Source organism: Melospiza georgiana, chromosome 14 (assembly GCF_028018845.1).
Source record: "Melospiza georgiana isolate bMelGeo1 chromosome 14, bMelGeo1.pri, whole genome shotgun sequence".
Lineage (NCBI taxonomy): Eukaryota > Metazoa > Chordata > Aves > Passeriformes > Passerellidae > Melospiza > Melospiza georgiana.
Window position 1 is genome coordinate 13,639,788 of NC_080443.1, and position 22,347 is coordinate 13,662,134.

General features: G+C 46.4%; 1 protein-coding gene across 3 annotated transcripts in view; it reads left to right on the plus strand.

Annotated features, from left to right (window-relative positions):
* The window catches only part of WDR59 (WD repeat domain 59), a 47,765-nt gene that overhangs the window by 21,729 nt on the left and 3,689 nt on the right, over window positions 1–22,347 (plus strand). For 2 of the 3 annotated variants that reach the window (XM_058033951.1, XM_058033953.1), the window contains exons 13-25: window positions 1,017–1,141; window positions 1,963–2,127; window positions 2,905–3,000; window positions 4,414–4,570; window positions 5,849–5,918; window positions 6,188–6,341; window positions 9,941–9,997; window positions 15,870–16,003; window positions 17,425–17,506; window positions 19,355–19,467; window positions 20,485–20,632; window positions 20,725–20,797; window positions 21,837–21,963. In XM_058033951.1, the coding sequence (XP_057889934.1) occupies window positions 1,017–1,141; window positions 1,963–2,127; window positions 2,905–3,000; window positions 4,414–4,570; window positions 5,849–5,918; window positions 6,188–6,341; window positions 9,941–9,997; window positions 15,870–16,003; window positions 17,425–17,506; window positions 19,355–19,467; window positions 20,485–20,632; window positions 20,725–20,797; window positions 21,837–21,963 (1,501 nt within the window). The remainder of the gene's footprint in view (window positions 1–1,016; window positions 1,142–1,962; window positions 2,128–2,904; window positions 3,001–4,413; window positions 4,571–5,848; window positions 5,919–6,187; window positions 6,342–9,940; window positions 9,998–15,869; window positions 16,004–17,424; window positions 17,507–19,354; window positions 19,468–20,484; window positions 20,633–20,724; window positions 20,798–21,836; window positions 21,964–22,347) is intronic. The other variant, XM_058033952.1, reaches the window with a different exon arrangement.

Sequence of the window (22,347 nt, forward strand, 5' to 3'; positions counted from 1 at the left end):
CCAGATATTTGTCCCTGCACCAAAGTCAGTAACTCCTAGATGAATGCCTGTAAAAGGTCAACTTCTTGAATTTCTTTTCATTTGTTTGTTTTTGCTGGGAATAGTCTGTGCAATGTGATATTGCAAGTGTGAGAATGACAGCTGGAAAATCAGGACTTCCCTTCTGTCCTTGGAACCATCATAATAAAATATATTTGGCTTTCTTAAGAAATGGTGCCACAGCAAAGCACCCTTATGGAGCTACACAGTAAGAAGCAAGGCACAACTGCAGGCAGAGACCAATTCTTCTGAAACTCAGTGAAGTTTGTTACCTTAATTGTAATTCTCTGTGTCCTGCAGTGCTTGCCTGGCTGTTTAAATGTGTTCTGGCCTTCAGGGGTTATTGTCCTCCTAAAAAGTGCTGTAACTGGAGAGTTAGGCACAGTATTTTGATGAGTCTTTAAAGGCTGTTAAAGCACTAGAGTGCTTTGCAACATTAAGTGCAAATGGCTGCTGCAAATGAATTAAGCTTCTATTAGGACCAGAAATACTCCCTGCTCTCTCCCAAAGCATTGTTATGCTTTGGAAGTTTTCCCTGAAAGTCAGGAATGGTGAGGTTTTAGTCCCAAGGACCAGAGCTCCTCCTGGAGACTGCTAGGGCTGCAGTTCTTTTCTGCTGAAGTGAGATGCTCCAATTCAGCCAATCATGACTCTGGCAGCATTGTGTAGGGAGGAAAAAGGGTCTCATATGAGAAGAGAAAGACCATTTAGGACTGTACAAAGTACAGGCAGGTTCTGTAACTTTCTTGGGAACTCTGTGTGTGAACAGCTTTGGTTTTTTGAAGAGAAGGGTCAGAAACTTGCTTCCAAACAACAGTTGATACTGTCCAGCTCACAAGTCTTTTCCAGGTAAAGCGCATACCTCCATTTGTCAGAAGAGCAGAGGAAAACCTGCTGTCTTGGCTGCCTCCTGACATCATGTGAGATACTCTGCCTGTTATAGCTTGTCTCGACTTGTTTTCCATCTTTCCTTTCAGCCTTAAAAGAAGATTTCCTGAATGATCCCCTGGTGGGAAAGAAAACAGACCAACTGGGGCTGCCTCAAACACTGCAGCAGGAGTTTTCACTGATCAATGTGCAGATCCGAAATGTCAATGTGGAGGTACAGAGTTTTCTTTTGCTGGCTTGTTGGGAGGGGATGTGGGCAGGCTGGCTTATTGGATCCTTTAGAGGGGAACCTTCTTTGCTGCAGTGACTGCTGTCTGTAAACAAGTTTTATTCTGGGCTGTCAAGATCCTCTTGGCCAGGGGTAGTAGGAATGAGGATAATCCCAGACAGTGGTTTTAAAAAAATCTGTTTCAGCACAGTAAGTGCACTGGCTGATCTTGAGAAGGCTGGATGGTGTTTTCTTCTCTGCCTAGACTGCAGAGTGGAAAGTGACTTGTTCCATGCAGTTGATCTCATTTTAACTGGTCCTGAATCCCATCTGTTGAGCTCTGTCCCCCAGTTTTGCCCCCTTCCTTGCACCCCAAACTCTCCTCTGTGCATGGAAGCTAACTGGAGGCACAGCCCTGGACTGGGCTGGGAGGCTCGAGGCAGCTGCCTGTCTTCTTTCCCCACCCCTGTGGTTTCACTGCTCATGGTGTGATCCTGATGCAGTTTTCTACTGCCCGTTCCTGCTGCACTGGGCCAGGAGCTCTCCATGGCCAAGTGAAGTGGGCTGGGGTGCTGTTGTGAGCAGAGCCCCTTTGTTGTGCTACCTGGGCTGGCCACAGTCTCTGGATGAATGTCAGTCTGCTGGTGTGAGCTGAGCCTGTCCCCATCTGCCTGGGGCTTTTTGCTGTCACTGTGTTCCCTGCCCTTGAGAACAGCATGACTTCGTCTTATGTGCAGAGGAATCAGTCCCTCAGCATGAATTTAAGCCACTGTAAGTGTAAAAGTCCTGGGAGATCTAACTAGAGACCAATTGCTTTTCCCTCACAGATGGATGCGGTGAGTCGCAGCTGTACGGTGTCGGTGCACTGCGGCAACCACAGAGTCAGGATGCTGGTGATGTTCCCTGTCCAGTATCCCAATAATGCTGCACCATCCTTCCAGTTCATCAACCCAACCTCCATCACAGCTTCCATGAAGGCAAAGCTGCTGAAGGTGTGTAAGGAGTAGAGAGTGTCTTTATAAATTTACAAATGATGGATACTTGACATTGGAATTTTCGAGGTATAACTAAACATCAGACTTTGCTGAAGACATAGCACAGGTTATGTTGAACTGGTAAATTGTGAAGCCCATAGGATGAGGTTTTTTTTGGTGCTGCAGCACCAACAATGCTTCTTCATTGCTGCTGTGTTCCAATGTGATGTGTATTGCCTGAGGATCCCTAACATCCTTCTCCTCATGCAGTTGCCCTCAAGCCAGTAATAGACAAAATGACCAGCTAACCATCCACCTGCAGAGTGATGCTATTTTTGAGCTAGGATGTTGCTTACTGCTCTACTACACAAGCTGCTTTAAAAATGAGGGGATTTTTTTTTACACAGGCCCTGCTAATTCAGACCAGGTGTTTAATCATCTGGTGTAGCAAATACTATTGCTAATGAAATCCTTTCCCCAGCAACACATTGATGGATCAGTTTGGGTTTCCTCCTGAAAAAACCTGATCCAGTTTGCCACAAACTGGCATAAAACATATGGGCTGCAGTAATATTGAAGCCTACATCCTGGCTCAGTGTGCTGCTAGGTGAAGCTCAGTGCTCTGATCAAAGCACACAGCCATTCCTCAGAGCAGACAGCCCACCAGTGGCTCCAGTGGACGTTAGGAGATGTCTGTGACCTGTTCCTGGCATCTGAGCTGCTCTGCAGACAAAAAGGATGTGGGCAAAGTGTGGAGGTAACTGTGAATAAAGTTGTGTCTTGTATGTATTCCAGATACTGAAAGACACTTCCCTGCAGAAAGTGAAGCGGAACCAGAGCTGCCTGGAGCCTTGCCTGCGTCAGCTGGTCTCCTGGCTGGAGTCTGTCGTGGTACGGAGAGCTGCGTGGGCTCCCTGCCCTAGTTTGTTGTCTTTTCCCATGTCCCACACTTCTGACTCTGCAGTGAGAGTCTGGCCTCGTTAGATGTGTCAATAGACCCCTGAGACTGGCCATTACATTTGTGTGAGCACTTCTGGTTAATGTTGAAGAGAGCTGGGTGGATGATTAGATGTGTTTTGTTTTCCACTAATGAAGCCCTGAAGGTTTGCTTTGGGGAACTCTGATATCCAGGTTACCAGGAGTGACTGGAGATTGGAGAATCTTAGTGGTGCATGGGAGCTTCCCAGCTCAGAATGTATTTCACTGACTGCCAGGGCAGGGTTATCATCTGTGAGAGAAGGTAAGGGGCCTCAGGTTGTTGATGGAGACATTCTTGTCTCAAAGGCAGTGGCAGATGTCTTCACCTTCTCTGTTCAAAGTCAAAGGTCCTTCTAGTCCTATTCTAGAGTTTTTGTTTTCTTCCCTGAAAAAAAAACCCAAACTGTGAAAATCTGTTTTTTTCTGCAGCCTTCTGCTGAGGTTTTGTAGGGATGATACTGCAGATAAATCTAAGTCACACTCTGCTCTTAGCTGTGAGATCTGTGATACCTACTCAGCATCCCAGTGTCAGGTATTAGGTCTTTGTGTGGGTGAAGTGTACTGGAGTGGGTGTTTTTAGCATTCAGGAAAAGATTGGAGAGTCTCCTCAGGTTTCTTTTCTGAGAGGTTTTGTTTATTCATGACAAATAAAGGGCTGGGGTGTTTTTTTTTTTTTTTTACATGTGAAGGCTTATTCTGCTTGGTTGCAGCAGTAATATTGTAAGAATGGGAACTTTCTCTGTTGTATGGAAATCTGATGACTCGAGGCACCACTGCTTTCAAAGAATTCATTTGGACTGAAGTTGTAGTATTATTTATCCACATAAATGCAGATTTCTGCCAAAATTCCTGTGGATAGTCCTGATGACCCCAGTAATTCACACCACCTGCCTTCCTCACTTGAAGACTCCCAGCCTGTGTTTGACACCCCACAGTTGTGTGGCATTCCCACTCAAGGAGATTTTGTGCATCATTGAGGTATCATGTTCAGCTCAACTAGCTGTCTTGAGCATCATATCCAGAGTTTGAAGGTCAGATTTTCTGTAGTTTCCTCCTGTTCCTCCCCAAGTTAAGCTCTGTATTTCAACATGGTTATGGTGGGAGAGAAGTCTCTGGACAAGCAGCCAGAGAAGCTTTTTCCTCAAAGGCAAATGTGCCTGCAAGTGCCTCTGCAGCTGAAGCAGCAACTGTGCTCTGAGCTTGGTCTGCACTGGCTCCAAGGATGAGCAGCTCCTGTGAGGCTGCTTGGCACTGCCATGTCTGATCTCTGGCTGGATTTCTCTGCTGTGGCAGCAGGAGTGTGACCTTGTGTACCTTCTGTTTCAGAACCAAGAGGACAGCACATCCAGCAATCCCTATGCTCTGTCCAACTCCGTGACACCCCCCTTGCCCACGTTCGCCCGGGTCTCCAATGCCTACGGCTCCTACCAGGACTCAAACATCCCATTTCCACGGACCTCTGGAGCCAGGTTCTGTGGTGCAGGTCAGCCCTGTCACTGATCCATTCAAACAGGTACCCAGGGAATGGTCCTTTTAGATGTCTTGGGGAGCACTTGCCTCTGAACAAGATGAGGTTTGGTCATTGCCATGCAAGGAGTAAGGAATGGTGTTAAAGTAGTGATACTGTGGTAAATTTAGAGGTGAGACTAGTTAGCAACTGTTTGCAGTTGGGGTTGCGTGTGGGGCTTTAGGATTTGGAAATGCAGGGCTAGCTGAAGAGATAACCTTTGGCTTGTGGCATGCCAGAAGCATTGACAGATCTTTTTATAGAACACTGGGAATAGCTGTTTTCCTTGCCTAGTTCTCTGCTACCAGCATCACATTACTGGGTGTATTTTGGCACTCAGTCTTCACAAAACTCCTGTGATTTGGAGTTGAATTTACCCCTTGCTGAAACCATATTCATATTACTAACCACTCTTTTCTCATTCTACACTCTTTCACTTATCCAAAATAGCTTTCCCAAGGTCATTAAGAAACTTCCCCTAAATGAAAGATGGGGTACAATAACATCCAGGTTTTCAGGAGAGCACATAGAGGGTAAAGTTCATTAAAAACCAGGTTAAGATCTGAGTAAGAACTGTTAAGTTTCACTGAGCTGTTTCAGATGCACACATTCCTTCTCTGAACCTGACTGCATCCCAGTGTAAGCACATTTTGAAAGCTGCTTTCCATACAGGCCTCCCTGAATTCCCAAGTAAAACAGAATAATATTGATTGAGTAGGCCAAATAAAGCCTGCTACATCCTGAAATGCTTGCAAGAGTAGGTGGCTGAAGACACTTGAGAGGCTAACAAATGGGATAAGGCTTGTGAGAGAATGTTTTGGAGTTGGTTTCAGATGTCTGGGGCTCTCCTGTTGAAGTAGAGAGTTGTACAAGCTGCAGTGGTTTCTCTGCATTGCCAAACATCACCTCACTTACCTCTGGAGTAACAGTGCTTGGCAAGTTCTGGTGGAGAGTTAAACATGAGCATACATTTGCTCATTTTCTTTCCCTGTCTTTTCTCTAACAGCTATAAGCCACTTGAAGTTGTGCTTTTGAGAGAAACATCTCAAAACCCCCATGCTTTGTAGTGGGTTTGCAGGGAGTTGATTTGGGTTGAGAGAATGTCTGCTTTTAGTTTATAATTAGTAAGGGCAGTGGATAAGAACCAAGCCCCCTGCCTCTGATACACAGTGAAATTTGGTCATTTAGTTTGAACCACCCCTGAGTGATCTCCTCCTTGCTGCACAATCTTGATGCCGTGTCCTGTCCCTTCAGGGTACCTGGTGTATTTCACGAGACCCATGACCATGCACCGCGCCGTGTCCCCGATGGAGCCCACACCCAGGTGAGTCCCCTGTGTTGCCTTTGAGCTGTGCTGCTGTCAGGGGCAGGAGAGCAGGAAAATACCAGGTCCTGCATTGGAGCTTGTCCCCTCCAGTGTTAGCTGTGCCCTCAGCGCAGAGCACCTGGGCCCTTACACCACAGGGCCTCAGCAGAGACTTCTTCCCAGACAGTGGCACCATTCCTGGCAGCTTGGGTTGGTGGAGATGTCAGTGTGAGCTGCAGGGTGTTTTGGTGGGAAAAGGCCCTGGAAGTGTGTTCCCTTTCTTCCAGGTCTCTGTCAGCTTTATCAGCCTACCACAGTGGCCTCATCACTCCGATGAAGATCCGCACGGAGACTCCGGGCAACCTGCGCTTGTACAGTGGGAGCCCAACGCGCAGTGAGAAGGAGCAGGTCTCCATCAGCTCCTTCTACTACAAGGAAAGGGTAAGTACCACACCAGAACACTGCTGCCAGCACTTCAGCCTTCATGATCTGTTTTCCTTTCATTTAGCATTGCTAGTAACAGAAGCTTTATATTTCTCTCAAAAAGACATCTTTTTACAGGCAGCTCTGTCAAATGGATTTATCTCCTATTAGTAACTTCTTTACCAATCCTCTCTAGCATTTAACCTGCTTATTTTGATGTTTCTCTGTGCTGACCAGCACAGTTCCCTTCAGTGCATTACACTGTCTCCCTTTGCATTATGTGGGGTTAAAATCTCACCATGTAAAAAGTTGTAGTCTTCGGATAGGTACAGATAGGCAGCTCTTGTTGTTCTGGGTACTCCCTGATATATAAAACTGCAAATGGTTGTGACTCTCTGCAGCTCTCTGCCAACCTCTCCTAGTCTATGGGATGTGGTTGGTTATTTCTATTTCAGGTGTCTCTTTCAGGGATATGTGCCCTTTTTTTTTTCTAAACAAAAATAATTTCTACATGATTCTCTGAAGACCTTCCAATTCACATAATTCTAGTTTAGGTGAAGGTTTTGCTGTTATTCCTGTTTACAAGGCTTTGGAGAAGAGTGGGATTGTTTCCTTCTGGGACATGGTGGGTGAGGAAGACCTGTGGTAATTGTAGGGTGGCTGCAGGGTAGTTGTAAAGCAGCTGTGAGGGCCTGGTGTGCCTGGAGCAGATGCTGTGGGAGCCGTAGGCCAAGCAGATTGTTAGAAATGAATTGTGCTTCAGCAGGGGGTGAAGTGGCTTGCAAAAATGCAGTAAGCTTCCACTGGGAGCCTCAGAATTTGGGGCATTGAGTAGTTTATTCACTGTCCCTGCAGAGGACACAGATCTGTTGCAGCAGTGAAGAGCTTCCAGGTAACCCAGGGGAAAGCCAAAAGTTGTCTGCACTCTGCTGGCAGAAGGGTTTGGGAACTCGTGTTCCAGGAGCAGAGGAAGTCAAAGCCTTGAACACCCATCCTTCCTGGGCACCCAGACAAGTCTTGTTTTTCTGGTGGTGCTGGGTGTGTCAGCCCACCCTGTCTCTGGGACTGTGTCCTGCTTACATGATGTCATTACAGCTCCCAGCTGTGGGGAGAGCCCCTGTCCCCAGTGCAAGTTCTGCTTCCATACAGACCACAGAAGACTCTGAATCCCCGTCCTGTTTTTTTTTTTCCCCACACAAGCTTTTTATTTTTTTGATGAAAAGAGAAAATGGTGCTGCCTGGAATTACAGAAGAGAATTATAGCCTGTCCTAGTCTTTGTAGGAGAGTTTATTTAAAGAGCTACCTCTGTCCTCTGCAGCAGGCCTGTCCCCATACACAGCCTCTCTAAGATGACAGACACGGCTAAAAATAACATGTGGAACCAGCTTGGTGCAATTTCATGTGACCTGTCTCCCCAGCCCTTGTATTGATGGCAACAAGATTTTTGTCACAGGGTAAAAGAATTGAAGAGAACAAAGCATGTGTGCAGCCATATCTGCTGAAAGCCAAGGGAAATTCCTGTGTTCCCCTTCCCCCGCCGAGCTATCTCCTGGCATGCTGGAATAAATGTAAGAACCCTAGCAGGGAGCTGGTTCAAATGTTCTTGCAGATGAAGTAGTATTAAAAAAAATCCCCAAAAAGCCTGTATCTCCCTTCAGGAAAGGTTTTCTGATTCTTCAGGAGTTGATGTCATGGCCTCTGTTAGATCAATGCTACATATTTTTGTTATTTCATTATGACAGTTTTAAAAAGCCCAGACTCTGAGTTTAGTTAACTCCTAGCTCTGAAGCTTGGATTTTATATTCACATTAAATAAAAGCTGAAATTTTGTGCATCAAACTGTGGTATCAGACAACCTCATCACCAAAAGTGAATTTATCAGCCATAGCCAAGTATTTAAATCCAGTGTAGCAACCACTGGCATCCACTACCATTAGCAATCAAATGGAATTTGCCCATTGCTAGACAGGAAAGATGTCATGTTCCCATAAAGGCTGGGGAACTGCTGATTTCCAGCAGAGAGCTCCTTAGTAAGCCAAAATGATGCTAAATCTAGCTCTGAGCCTTTCTGTGCTCATTTAAATATGTGTATATATATATGTGCATGCACTCACACACATCTATATATATATATACATATCTTTCTCACTTCTTATTCACACATGCACACTCCTCATTTCTTCCTCCCTCTTTTTCACTTCTCAAAAAAAACCCCCACTGAAGAGCAGTAGTCAGCAGAAAGGAGGAGCTTTATCTGTACCATGGCATTGCTGTCAGTGTTTTGAAGCTGAGTGTCTCTTAAAGAAGGTGCCATGGAGTTCTTTTTCCCCCTGCAGTTAGAGGGTCCTGCCCGTGGTGACCTGGGGGCTGCTTAGCCTTGCTGTACCTGGGTGTGGTGACAGGGGTGTCCTTATGCTTCCCATGAGGGAGCTGGTGGGGGAACTGAACTTAGTTTTGCTGCTTTTCCACTGTACTGAATTTCCTTCAACTAACCCTTTTCTCCTTCTCTGTGAGGCCTGCTGGAGGAACCTGTAGCACATGGCTGCAGCCTTCTCCTCTCTTTTTCCAGAGGGCCCTGCAGCCAGCCTTGGCTGCCTGGCTGTAGGGCTCTCCCAGCAGTGAGATGCAAGGGGATGTAGAGGCTCAAGGCATGGTTGATGGTCCTGACTGTCTATCATCAACTGAAAACAAATGCAAAATACATTGTACCTGACCTAAATATCCTCTTTTATTGTGTTGACTCCTAGAGATCTGTACACACAACTTTTTTCAAGTGAGTGTACAATAATGTGCTTTGAAAGATTCCATTTGCTGTTGCTGTAATACTGTGTGAGTACCTATTGCAATATCTTCAAGTTCCTAATGAAAGCCTCCTTTGGAGCTATTTGGCATAGTCAGTCAGTGAATTTGATTGCTCACTCAATCTGAATGAGTTTCTCAGCCCATTATGACAATACCCACATGGCCCTGCCAAGTAGCAGTGTCTCTACATCCCTTCTAATATCCTGACATATGGTTTTTATTGTTTAAAATGAAAGTGAACAGTTACAGCAGGTTCCAATGAATGAAGTTCTGGAGGATGCTGGATGTTAAAGGGAATCTGAGTGAGCAGGGGTGTCTGTTTAGCTTCCTGCAGATATCTGTGCCATGGCACTGGACAGCTGTGCTAAAAATGATGCAGTTTACACTTAGCTGCCTTCCTCTTCAGGCAAGAGGAGTAAAACTTCGGAGTTTAGGCATGTGGGGCACTAGGGTGTTGTCTTCTGCTCAATTCATGGTATGAACAAGGTCACATGAAGCAGTTCAGTGCTTCTTGCAGTAATACAGCTCCATGTGGAAGACTTTATTCAGATTTGTGTTTGCCAGAGTCTTCCATAGAGGCTGGTGTTGGGCACAGACGCAGCAGCCCTTGCTCTGCCAGAGCCATCAGTAATGCTCTGTAGAAATGTGTGAGGTGAAAGTGGTTTGCAATGTTCACTGTGTACCAGAGCCATTGGGAACAGTATCTTTTACTCTGCTGGTTCAGGGCACGTTTCATTTCAGTTTATTTACCTTTGTCTTTAACTCTCTTGGTGTCTCTCTTGCCTCCTCCTGGGTATAATGTTTTCGCGTACAGATGTCTCCTCGCTCTGCCCGGCGCCGTTGGTCCATACAAGCAATTAACGACTTCCCGGTACTGTGTGCTGTGCTAATTCTGTCCTTGATATGACCCTGTCTTCTGCCCAAGGGCCCAAGAATAAAATGCCACCTGCCTGCCTTTGAGTAACCTGCACAGAGCTGGGGGACTCGCACTCCACGCAGGGCTAGGGCTTCACAAGAGCAGACGAACCTGTAAGTGGGCAGGAGCAGAGAGTCGTTTGCAAGGTGCAGTTACTGACCCACAGGATGCCTGTTTCACCTGGCCTTGTGGTCAGGAAAGGATGCCAAGGGGTAATTTGAAGTGTAAGAAAAGATCAACCTCTAAGATACCGAGTGCACTGTAGAGGAGCTGAGTGATTATTATGTATCATCAACCAACTGATGAGACTGACATTAGAGCACCTAATTTCTGAAAAGACAAAGCCTTGCTGGAGAGGGAGGGAAGATCACTTAAGGGCTGCGGAAGAAACAAACTGGTTGAGTTTCTGACAACAATCTGTCATCTCATTAACATGAACTGTCACTTCTCAGTGCAATCCATCACACAGTCTTATTTCCTGGATCAAAAAATGCAATTTCTTCTTAACTTGTGATTTTTCTCCCAGCCCTTGGAGTTGCACCACTGCATTCATTCAGAGTGGTTGCACTTCAGCCACCCTGGCAGGTACTCCCTCCTCCTGGCACCTGCCCTGCCAAGTCTGCTTTGACTTTTGTTTTCTGATTGTCAGGTCCACGTGTCCCTCAGGCTCCAACATCATTCATGATATCATCTTCTTGATGATATCAGGATTGCTCAAGCTGTGCTGTACATGTGGGCAATTACTATTTCATCACTCATCTTCCAAGCATAGATGAAGCTCAGAAAATTCCATTTCAATTTAAAGATGATCTCTTTAAGTCTGTTTGTCTTAATGTCTGCACCAACAACTGTTTTTTCACAGCTGCTGTCCTTCATGCTATCTCTTCATAAGACAGCAGGGAATAAAATACAATCCTGTAACACCTGATTTAACTTGGATCATGTTTTCCTAATTGCAAGAGTTCTAAGACTGTACTAGCAAATAATAGGTGAAAGAAACCAGAAGTAATTTACTTGACTCTATCAAGGCATTTTACAGAGAGCCTTGTGAGCAGCAGAGGCAAGAAATGAAGTTCTGTCTTGAATCAGGAGCAGACTGAAAGAAAGAAAATCAAGGAATGAACTTGCCAGCTTGTGTGGTAAATTGCAGAGCACAAAGGCTATGGTTTAATTCCCTTACTACTGTCGTGGAAGGAAGAGCAAGTAGTGATGTGATTAAGTTATAATTTTCAATAATGCATATTTAAAAGGGATACAGGGGTTAGTCCAAGCCTTGAAGGATTGATTGTATTTGTGGATAACCTTTGAAAGAGGCTAAACTGACTCTCTGAAGGGGGCAGCAGTGCCTAAGGTGAAGACACAGGCTTACACAAGGAGAGGCATAGGTTATTAGTGCAAATAACATGCCTTCCTTCTGGAAGAAGAGCTCAGCATTGCTCAAGGTGTTTGGGGAAACAAGAGTTTAGCAAGTTTACAAGAAGCAATAACTGCTCTTTCTTTCTAGCCTCCTCCTCTGAAGTGCCCATGCTTCAGGGCAGGTGCCAGCTATTGATTGATGGACGCTATAAAGAAATATTCCTTCTGTGGGGCACTTGATTCAAAAGGGCCTTGGATTTTTTTAGCACCTTTATGGCAAGTGCCTGATACTGTGGGAGATGCTGGAAATAGTAAATGTTGATTATTTTGAAGAGAAAATCCAGGCAGTGCTGCATGAGCCACACGGGGGAGTTAATCTGTAGGCAGTTGTTCAGAATAAAGGAGCATAGCATTCTACAGGGAGGAAGCAATTTTTGCATTTTATTTAAAAATAAATAAATACGAGAAGCAGCTTGAACCTGACTTGAGCAGGTTTAACTATTTTGTACATGTCTTATTGCAGCTTAATCTCTTGACATTGAGTCTGTTCTCTTCTGTTCACAACCTTTACCTTTGCCTTACTAATGCCAGTTTATACCACAAACCCTGAAATTTTGCATATGCTGATGTGAAACAGGCATTTTACATTTCAGGATCCTGCTTAAAGCCCTGCCTGCCTCAGCAGGATCCAAAGGCACACACACCCAAGTGTTCAGCATCCTTTCCAAGCGGGCAGCGTTTTGCAACTCCTGCTGCTGAGTATGCAGTGATGATGGTGGTTGCTACAAAGCAGTTGGTGGCTTATTCTTGGGCTATCTGTTTCTACATGTAACCCATTTACTGCCATCGTTATCACCTCAGATTGCAGCAAATTACAGCCTTAGGTATAGTAGTGCAGGTGCAGGCTGGCTTTTTTAGTCATTATCCAGTGCTGTTCCCTGCTGTCACCTCCAACCCATGATTGCCATAAATGCTCTGGTTTCTTTCCTTCTCGTGCTCTGAGGAACTGATGAGTCTTAATTTACTTATCACTGTAGCTATTTTCTTTGGTGTCTTCCTCTCATTAAACTGAGGAGCAGCTGAGTAGATGCAGTTCTTGGCATGGATTCTAGGCTTCAGAAAGAGCTAGAAATGTCGTGGGCAGTGCAGAAGACCTATGCCTTTGTCCTTCAGCTGCCAGCAGCTAGCTTGGTGCATGTTGATTCCTGCTTCAGCTCCAACTGTTATGTTCCCTGCTCCCCATCCTGACCTGTGCTCCAGCCCCGAGGAAGAGATGTGTTTCTGCTCTACCCTAATCCCCCTGAGCCTTGGTGACACCTTTTGATTACACCACAGTGGGAGCTTCTCCTGGGAGAAGAGGTGAAACAGGAGAGAGGTGGACCTTGGCCAGATAAACCCAACCTAAAGCTTTCTTTGTCTCTGATAATCCCTGTTAAATGCACTCAGATACCACCTGGTGGAGAGCTGCTCCTGTAATTAACACCAGCAATTATTGGATTCAAAGTAGAACTTCTGCTGTCAATGGTGATGAACTTTACCCCATCTCTGATGGTTCCCATACTTCTGATTGTGGGTTTTTTTTAATTCTTGCTTGCTGTAGCTGAGGTAAACTGGAATTACAAAAAACCCAGGCTTTTTTCATGGTGACTACATGTAGCTTTATGATTTTTTTTCTGTCACAGCTTTAGGGGCTGGAAGTGGTGGGCATGGAAGTGTAGTACAGGCAGGGCCTGTGGCCATTGACTAATTCCATTCCTGGAGCTGCACCAGTAAAGAATTAGGGTTTCCTTTTTTGGCAGTAAACAAGCAGAGTTAAAAGGAAGAAAACAGGACAATTTTGGTTTGAGTCCAAGTTCTCAGGGGGTTCTGGTACATTTAGTGTTTCCATTTGTATGGTGATATGCTAAAAGCAAGCAGTGGAAACCATTCATGAGAGCTCTTTTTCATTCTCATCTTCATTTGTTGTCATTCTCCTCCAAAAAAAAAGACCCAATTGCCTGTGGAAAATGATATGTGTTGTCCATGTTTGTAGTCTTGAAATGCCTGTTGGGAGGCTTCTTCAGTCTGCTCTTGCAGGGGGCAGGAGCAGGTTGAATCTGTTCCCAAGACTGGGCAGAGGGAGCTCTCCATCGACTCAGTCCCGGGGGCAGCTGGCTTACAGATGGCCAGAAGGTGGCAAGTTGCTCTCCAAATTACCTACCAAGCTCTAGAAGCTCTTGTTGATAGCCCTGCAGAACATGGTTCTGTGTGTGCAAGCCTGGGCTCAAACACCTGCTCAGACACAACACAAATAGCAGCTTTTGCTGTGAAGCCTGGTAGCCCTTCCAGGACCGTGCCTGAGCTCTTTCCTCCTGGCATGTCATTGTGCTGAGGCTCCCAAGCTTCACTCATACATTGATTTTGGTAGCCTCAGCAGCTCCTCACTCCACCTGGAGACAACATTTGCTGTCCTGAGAAAGAATGAGGTACTCAAGTGGCACTGTTACTTGGGAACCTTCTTGTAGTACAGCCCACGTCCTTCAGCATGGGATTGGCAGCTAAACCTCTAGGTGTTATCAAAACAGGATTAGCTTGCCCAACATCAAGAGAGGCAGAGCTGATCCAGACTGTGCCTTGATTAGGAACTGATGGACTGAAGAGAGGTGGGTCTCTTGCCTGACCCCATTCTAGCCACCTTGCGCTGCACAGTGCTCTTCACTTTCAGGGGACAGATAAATAGTGAAGGCAGATTCCTCTTGGATTAATTAGGATTTTAATAGATGTGGCAGAGAACTAGTCAGTCAGCTTTTCCAGAGCACTGGGTGCTGACAGCCCTATTTCTACCAGTGTTTCACCCCTCTGAATGTTGGGCACCATGCAAGCTCTGCTCCTCTTTACTCAGGGGTGGTGGAAGATCGGGGGAATAGTGATGCTTTGGAACATCAGCATCCCTGGAAAAACCCACCTTTGCCTCCTTTGAGGCTGAAATGCCTTCTTCACTTGCTGTCAAGCTGCACTCTCTGATCCTCAGCTGTGCAGTGCTCAGAGAAGCTTCAGGAGCTCATCCTTTTTGCTTCTTGTGGCATGTGTTAGTTGTGTGCTCAGCATGGCAAGACCTCCTCAGCACACTGGCCTAAGCTTGGCCCAGGCAGGCAGTGGCATTTCTTAAGGTCATGAGTAGTTTATAAAGGACATTTTGTGTCTGATAAGCCTGTCCAGGTTCTCACAGGACTGCATGGTCATGTTCAAAAGCCATTTGGCACTCAGCCATCCCAGAGCTGGCCTCACCCCCAAAGTAAAGGTGATCCTGCTTGAAGATCCAAGTCCTGCCTTTCCCTATTCCAGTCTGCTCTTGAGGAGCACCAGTGTGAGCCTGTGTAAGCTGTGTCTGCCTTGCAGAACCATCAGCACCGGGCCTGCTGGCCCCTTGAGAGAGGGGCTGTTGTGCTTGGATGTGTGGGAAGGCCCAGCATGAGTGTCCCAGGAGAGGCTCCCTAAGTCAGCATGACTGGGTTGGTCTGTCGGCTCCGTGTGGCAGTGAGGGAAGGCACCATAGGAGAGCAGCATTGCAAAGCACTGGAACCCTGCCTAGCAGCCAGCACTTCTTTCAGTAGAGCTCCAGTGCCTTCTGCCTGTCGTGCTGCCACACATCCTCTCATCCCTCCTCCTCACTCTCCTAGAGCAAGGAGCTGGAAGAGGTCAGGATACCAGACAGATACTCTGGTGTTTCACACAGCCAAGGTAGCTTTATGCAGCTTGGCTTTAAGGTGGCCTCTGTATCTGTTACAGGGAGTATTTGACAATCTTGGCTTCTTGTTTCTGTTCCCTCCTGTGGGTTTCCTCTCCTTTCTTCTCCCCCTTCTTATGTCCTGAGCCAGCTGTAAGTAGCTGTGAGCAAGGGATCCTTGCTAGGAAAACTTGGGCCCTGCTTTATCATCTGTGAGTTGTTTGTTTGAAGCTGTTGATAAAGCAGGAGGTGGGAGCCCTGTGCTGGCAGTGAACAGGGCTGTTCTCACCCTGAGAGGGCAGACCTAGAGACAGTCTGGAGCTGTGGGCTTGCCCTGAGGCAAAGGGCGAGCAGCAGCTGCCTCCTGCATGTCTCTGTGCTGACGCTGGCTGGAGTCAGCAGTGGTTTATCTGCAGAGGGTTCCCAGAGAATGAGAATTGAATGATCCTCCTGCCAAACTTGCCCAGGTTTGATTGGCATCCCGATGCTGATTGGTTCTATTATTGGCTTTCACAGGGAAACTCACAAAATACTTTTTGAGTGAGTTTGACCTTGAGCTTGCTGCCTTGACCTGCTTTTCACTTCCTACAGATGGAGATGCTTGTTCTCCTGGGCATGTCATGGATGTTTTCCAGGGTAACACAGAGCCTTCTGAAAGGCAGGTTTGGGTGCTGCTTGCATTATTCCTGACCCTAGTGCTTTGTTCCCTGTCCCAAGCAGCCTCCTGTCCTCTTCCCCAGTAACACCTTGCCATTGGTTCTGCAGAAATCAAGGAGGTGGAAAAGCAAACGAGAGGGGACAGACGCCAACAACCGACCCATCAAAGCTGCTGGGAAAGTTATCATCCAAGATATTTCCTGTTTGCTGCCAGTCCACAAGCTGCTGGGAGAGCTCTACATGTGAGTACATGTGGGCTTCATCCTTTTCCAAATGAAAGTAGCTGTCTTTGGCATTGCTGTGCTTTAATCCTGACGTCAGTCAGCATGGATCTGTGAACATTTCTCTACATCCTTCCTCTTTCTTATCTCACTGCTTTTTTTGTATCCCCCTGCCTGTGAGAGGGCACCTGTCTCCTGTAAATCTGAAAAGTGTGAAGAAAGAAATTTGTGATGGGGTGTGGTCAGCAGAGTTTGAATCAGCATCATCACTGCAAACTTTACAGGTTCTGATTTTCACCTGCTAAAGAGAGAAATTATCAGTAGAAATTCTTTTTCAAATCTCATGTTAAATCACAGGCTTAAAAATCTCAGTAAATGCCTGTAAAACTATTAATAGCTCATAAAGATTTTTTAATTTCAGAAGTATTTAATATGCTCCCACTTGGAGTCTTGGTTTTACATATCAGGTCTGTTGTGCAGGTTGTTCTGTGTTACTAGAAAGGATGGAGTTCTGTGGGCATTTTTGTGTTTTTGTTGTTTTTGGGGTTTTGGGTTTTTTTTAACAAAAAAAACAAGCTCTTCAAAAAAAACAAAGAGCTTCCTTTTTCCAGACTTTCTAAATCACATGGTTACAAAACCTCTGTTCCTGAGGTTTTTTTTCCTTAGCTTTGGTAATACTGGCTGGTCCTTAGCAGAATTTCCAATCTATGGACATTCAGGGAAGAAGCGGATTTCCTTTATGAGGAAAGAAAGAGAGGAAAAAAACCCTTCTTTCTCTCCCTTTCTATGTTATTAAAAAGAATATTCTTTAATAAAACCTGTTGGACCTTTCTTCTTGGGACATCTTGTGTAAACAGCCTGACCCTTTTCCATGTACTGTAAAAATCTCAAGCAGTTGAAGTGTTGGGAAGATTTCTGATGACAGGCAGAAAAGCACACGTAGGCTTCCTCAGCCCACCTTGCCAGGCTGTCAAGGCTTCACACAGTGGGTGTGTTGTCCCCCAGCAGGCCTGGTTCTTCCCAGGATGCCCCTGTCTCCCTGTGAGTCAGACAAAACAGACTGATGGATTGAATGGGAGCAGGACCATGTAGCCAATGGCACCAGCTTTTAGGGACAGGAATGATTCTGGACTTCATGGTGCCTCAGCAGAAGTTTTGTCTGATATCCTCTTGGAAATGGTGTTGCTTAGAATCAATCCCAGTAGTGTGGAGTTGGACTCAATGTGTGGTGTATTAGCAAAAATGAATAGTGGTAGGAGGATGGCAATGATCCCTGAATAACAGAGGATGGGATGGGAACCTGGCCATGCAAAGAGGCTTGTATTGATTGGGAGGTCTGGGCTGCCCACTGCTGCCAGAGCCATGTTCCCCTTTCCCCCCATTTCTCCCCACCTTTGTAGGTAATGTGCCAATCAGAGCTGAGTTTCCTCCTTTCCTTTCAGACTGAATGTGAATAACATCCAGGAAACTTGCCAGAAGAATGCAGCCTCAGCCCTGGCCGTGGGCCGGAGGGATCTCGTGCAGGTATGCCATGGAATCCCCCCTCTTCCTCAGCATGCTGTGCCACCCTCCAATGGTTTGTGCTGTCACCAGCACCCAAAGGCCACTGGGATTCAGCAGCTCTGTCAGGAACTCCCTGGGTGATAAACCTGGCCTGTGGAAAGGCCACCAAGTTGGTCCCCACCTCTCTGACTCTGGGCATTAAGAGATTCCTTCCCAGGACTGCACACAGATTCTTTTATGCCCTTTGCCATACTGAGTCAAACACATTTTTCAGGGAATTCCTGTAGGCAAAGTGAGGAATGCAGCCTGCTTTTGAGTCATCAAATGGAGTAACTGTGCACAGAGTTGCCTAGCTGCTGTCAGCATTTTGATCCCTGATTTTTTTTTGTACTTATGTAATCGTTCCCATTGTTTGGCATTCTGCTGGCACTGGGTACTAACTGCAGCTATCTTCTCCCAAGAGAGCTTGGGCCCAGGAGCCCCAAAATGAGGCTGGCTATTTGCCTTCAGCTGAAAATAGGAGAAAAATGGCTGTTGTGACCCATGCTTTTCCCTGTGATTAGTCCATTGCAACAGGCAGAACATTTGACAGGACATGGGAACACCTGAAAGAGATGGGAGTTGGCAGTGCCACAGGGGCTGTGCACATCTCCTCAGCATTTGGCTCTTCTAGAGCTGGATAGGCAACATGCATAGGCTTACCTGATCTAAGCAGAAGCTGACTCAGGCTGTTGTCTTGCTTCTTGGTGGGTTCTGCAACACCAGCAGAGAGAAAGTAGGTCTGGTTCCCCCTTGTCTGTTCTTCCTCTTGCAGTCTGGTTTGTCCACATTGGACCAGAGTTTGGGTGGAGTAACTTCAGCAAGATTTCTCTGAGATAACTCTGTTTCTTGCTTGGTTTTCCCTGTCCCATGTAACTCCAGCCTGTAGTGCAGCTCACAGCAGACATTCAGGCTTGACTTGCAAGTCACAGGTTTGATGTGCTCTGTAGCAGTGTAGGGAGTGCCATCCTTCCTGTTTGCTTTCTGTGCACTCTCTTACTCAGCCCAGTCCTTGTTTCCATTTCTCTTCTGTTGCTCTCTCTGGTTTCATGGAGAGCAGCTTTGGGACTCTTTCTGGCTGTTCTTTGTACTTGGTGCTTGTGGTTTTTCTTTATTGTCTATGTTGTCAGTTCTCTGATTTCTGATGTCTTTTTAGCACCATGCTCTTTTTTTCCTTTCCTGCTTTATTTTTCATGCTAAACTAGAAGCTTTCCTTTTCCCTATAATATTCTAACTGTCCCATTTTTAAAGGCACAGCAGAAAAAAAATAGTCCTAGATCAGTGGTATAGAGACTGACAAGATGGAACTGTTTTCAAAGTAGAGGATGATAAATGAAAGAGAAATTTCATGTGAAGTGGTTAAACTTCTGAAATAGAAAAAGCAAACAGTGTTCTGTCTGTGCCAGGCTGCATTAGGAGAATAGCACTCAGTGATACCACTAATGACAGAGTACTTCTCATGCAAATTATGATTTACCAGTAAACTTTCTGCCACCAGACATCTCTGAACCCAAGAACTGTATCAAATCTAAACCCTTTTGAGTATAGTGACTATAAAATGCACTAATAGACTATAGACTGTTCTGCTTTTGCATTTAACCCAAACACAAATTGAGTAGGACAGGGAAAGCTTTGGTTTTGTGTTATTCTCTGCATTATTTGTGACACAGAGACCGAAACTGTTCCCTGCTGTCAGGGGGAAAAAAATAAACCAAACAGACAAGCTCCATTATTATCTGTCTGTCTGTGTGTGAATTTGTGCACACCTATGCCCTGGGAGTGTGGTTAATCCTAATTGTAGCTTTGCTGCTTTTCCTTCCTGTCTGCCAGGTTTGGTCACTGGCCATGGTAGCCACTGATCTCTGTCTTGGACCGAAGTCTGACCCAGATTTAGAGATACCTTGGGCACAACATCCATTTGGACGTCAATTACTGGAGTCCTTGTACGTGTCTGAATGCTGGGGAGGGGTTGGGGAATGGCTGGAAGGAGAGCCCTCCATAACTATCTATGTGTAAGGGGTCATTTCAGGTTTGGGATAGTGCCACAGCATGGATATTTTTTCCCATCTCAAGCCTGTGATGCATCACAAAGGGAAACTCCAAATGTGTTTCTGGCATACAGGAGACAGCTCTTGACCTTCCACCTATCACTCAGGTCTTCCTTGGCCAGCATTGAGCAATAGGCCAGACACAGGTGGAGCTCTGCTTTCCATGCCCACAATGCTTGACTTGGAGATTTGGGTTTCCTGCTCCCCACTAAACGAGCCTGTTGGTGCAGCACCTTTTTTCACCTTCTAGTTTCCTGTTAGCTTTACTGGGAAGTGTTCCAGTGGCCACAAAGCCAAGTGTTAGCTACAAATGTTTTCCATGTGAATCTGCTCAGGAGTTACATAATCCATGACTGATACTATTTGTTGATCCATGCTATTTGGAAGTGCAGGATTTGTGTGATGTGCTTTCCATGCTGTTGCTTGGCTGAGCTCTCTCCTGCTGCGTGGCAGCAGTGGGAGCACAGCACAGGTTGTTCTTTATCACTCTCAGCCTTCAGAGCAAACTGGAAACTTCCTAGCCTTCTAGAAGGCCTGCAGCAGCCTTTTGCCTTGTGACCCAGGTGCAGGACACTTATACCCAGGGGCCTTTGTCAAAAAGATGATGTGGCTGGGAGTGAGTCTAATGGCTCCAGCACTGCATCAGAGCCCAAGTACTGCTGAATTCCCAGAGCTCCTCTCTTTCTCTCACCAGTTAGGTGTGAGTGCTTTCAGAAGGAGAACTTGGCTCCTCAAAGATGTGACAGAAAAGCCAACCCAGTCCCCAGTCCCTCAGTGCACATCTCCTGTGGGCAGTCATGACACCCAAACCCATGTGTGCAACAGGCTTGAAATTAACTGCTCCTGGAGTCTCAATGGTTTTGCTGCTGAATTCTGCCCAGTCTCACACTCATTGTCTTTTTCATTTCCCAGGCTGGCTCATTACTCACAGCTCCACGATGTCCAGACCCTGGCCATGCTCTGCAGTGTGTTTGAAGCCCAGTCCAGGCTCCAGGGGTGCCCCAACTCTTGTGTCCCCTTTCCTCAGCGTGCCTCCAACCTGGCCTCCCACAGCCGATACGTATGATCACCATTTCTTTCCCATTTGTCTTGGATATCTTTGAACATCTCTCACACAGATGACATGATTTATTCTCCTTTCCCCCTCAACAGCCCAGCTTTACTTCCTCTGGCTCCTGTTCCAGCATGTCAGATCCTGGGATTGGCACTGGAGGCTGGAATATAGGTATGAGACCTGGCTAGTAAATAAAGGAATCTCCCACCCTTCCAGCCAAGGTTTTAGATGGCTCCTGTGGTGGGAAAAAGAGGGAGTTAGGACTGGCTGTGACTGCAGATGTGCTCTGCCAGAGCAGCTCTGTGGGGTTTGGCCAGGATGGTGTGACTCCATGGCTGGAAGTGAGCAGGCCTTGCAGTATCTGTGTCGAGGCTCCTGCAGTCCCACACCTTCTGACTTCAGTAGGTACTTCATTCGGTGAGTATCAAAAATGGCCCCAAAATGTCAACAGCTGGCTAATTCCCCAGCATTTGGGGTAAAAGCAGTGCTGGGCTTTCTTCTCTCACTGGAAGAAATGCAGCAGTGGGAAAGACTGGGTTTTTGGTGCTGTGAATATCCACAGAGGTTTTTCATTGTCACAAAGGGGGGGCTCTGGTGTCAGAGTTGAAACTTTTGGCAGATTCTTAGTGATACACATGGCCTGGGGCAGCATCAGTCCTGTTAGCACCACAGCTGTAACTTTTCAGTGTGATATCAAGACATGTGTGACATGGGGAAGAGGAGAGGATGGGGGCTAGGGAAGTGGAGAATCTTTGTAGCAGTTATTAGCAGTCATCTCCCTGCCCCCAGGGCTGTACCTTGCATGCAGAGGCCCCTTTACGTAACAGCAGTCCTGGTGATGAGAGCCCTCCCTGTCTAGGAAGGAGGAACCCAGGTCCGCCCAGGAAAATGTTCCCAAGCAAACTGCATGGGATTGATTGCCTGGTTACTTTTTATCTAAAGCAGAAGGCAAAAGGGATTCCTTCACATCAGATTTCTCTGCCATGTTTCTGATGCCCAATAAGTCCTTTCACCAAAAGTGTTGTAGAAGCACTTGGCAAGCAGAGGCTGGCACGTAATTCTCGGAGGCGGCAGTATTTGCTGGAATGCAGAGGGTGGTAGGACAGAGATAGGACTGAAACACGGGGGTGCAAACCTGTGGTCTTTCATGTCCCTTCCTGATTGCACTTTTGAGGGGGGAGATGCACTCACAGCCTCTTGGTGTTTGCAGCAAACAAAGACACAGAGCAGACCTCCACTCCCTGGTGCGAGTCTTCTCCAGATGACTTCCGCTACGGAAACCTAACGTATCCTGATCCTCGGGAGAGGGAGAAGGACCAACATGAGAAAAACAAAAGGTAGGTTATCACAGGCCTTGGGGGTACTCAGAGATGCCTTACTTGTGTCTCAGTCATGTAGAACTCCATGGCCAAGTCTCTTGGTGCTGTGCAGTACCACATCTGCCCCTAGACCTTGTCATTCACACAATTACTTGAGGAAGCTTCATCCTGCAGATCAGTGCTGCTGGGATTACACATGATGCATCCCTAAGAGGCCGTGGTGGGGATCCCAAAGAACAGTCCACCCACAGAGTGTGCACCCTGGAGTGTAGAACAAATCAAGGCCAGAGCAGTTTGTGTTCAGCAATGTTTCAGCAACCCGTGGGAAGTGCCCTGCTGCATTTCCAGCAATGTGAACTGGTTGCATAGCCATTGCAGGAAAGAGGATTGCAACCCAAGTCT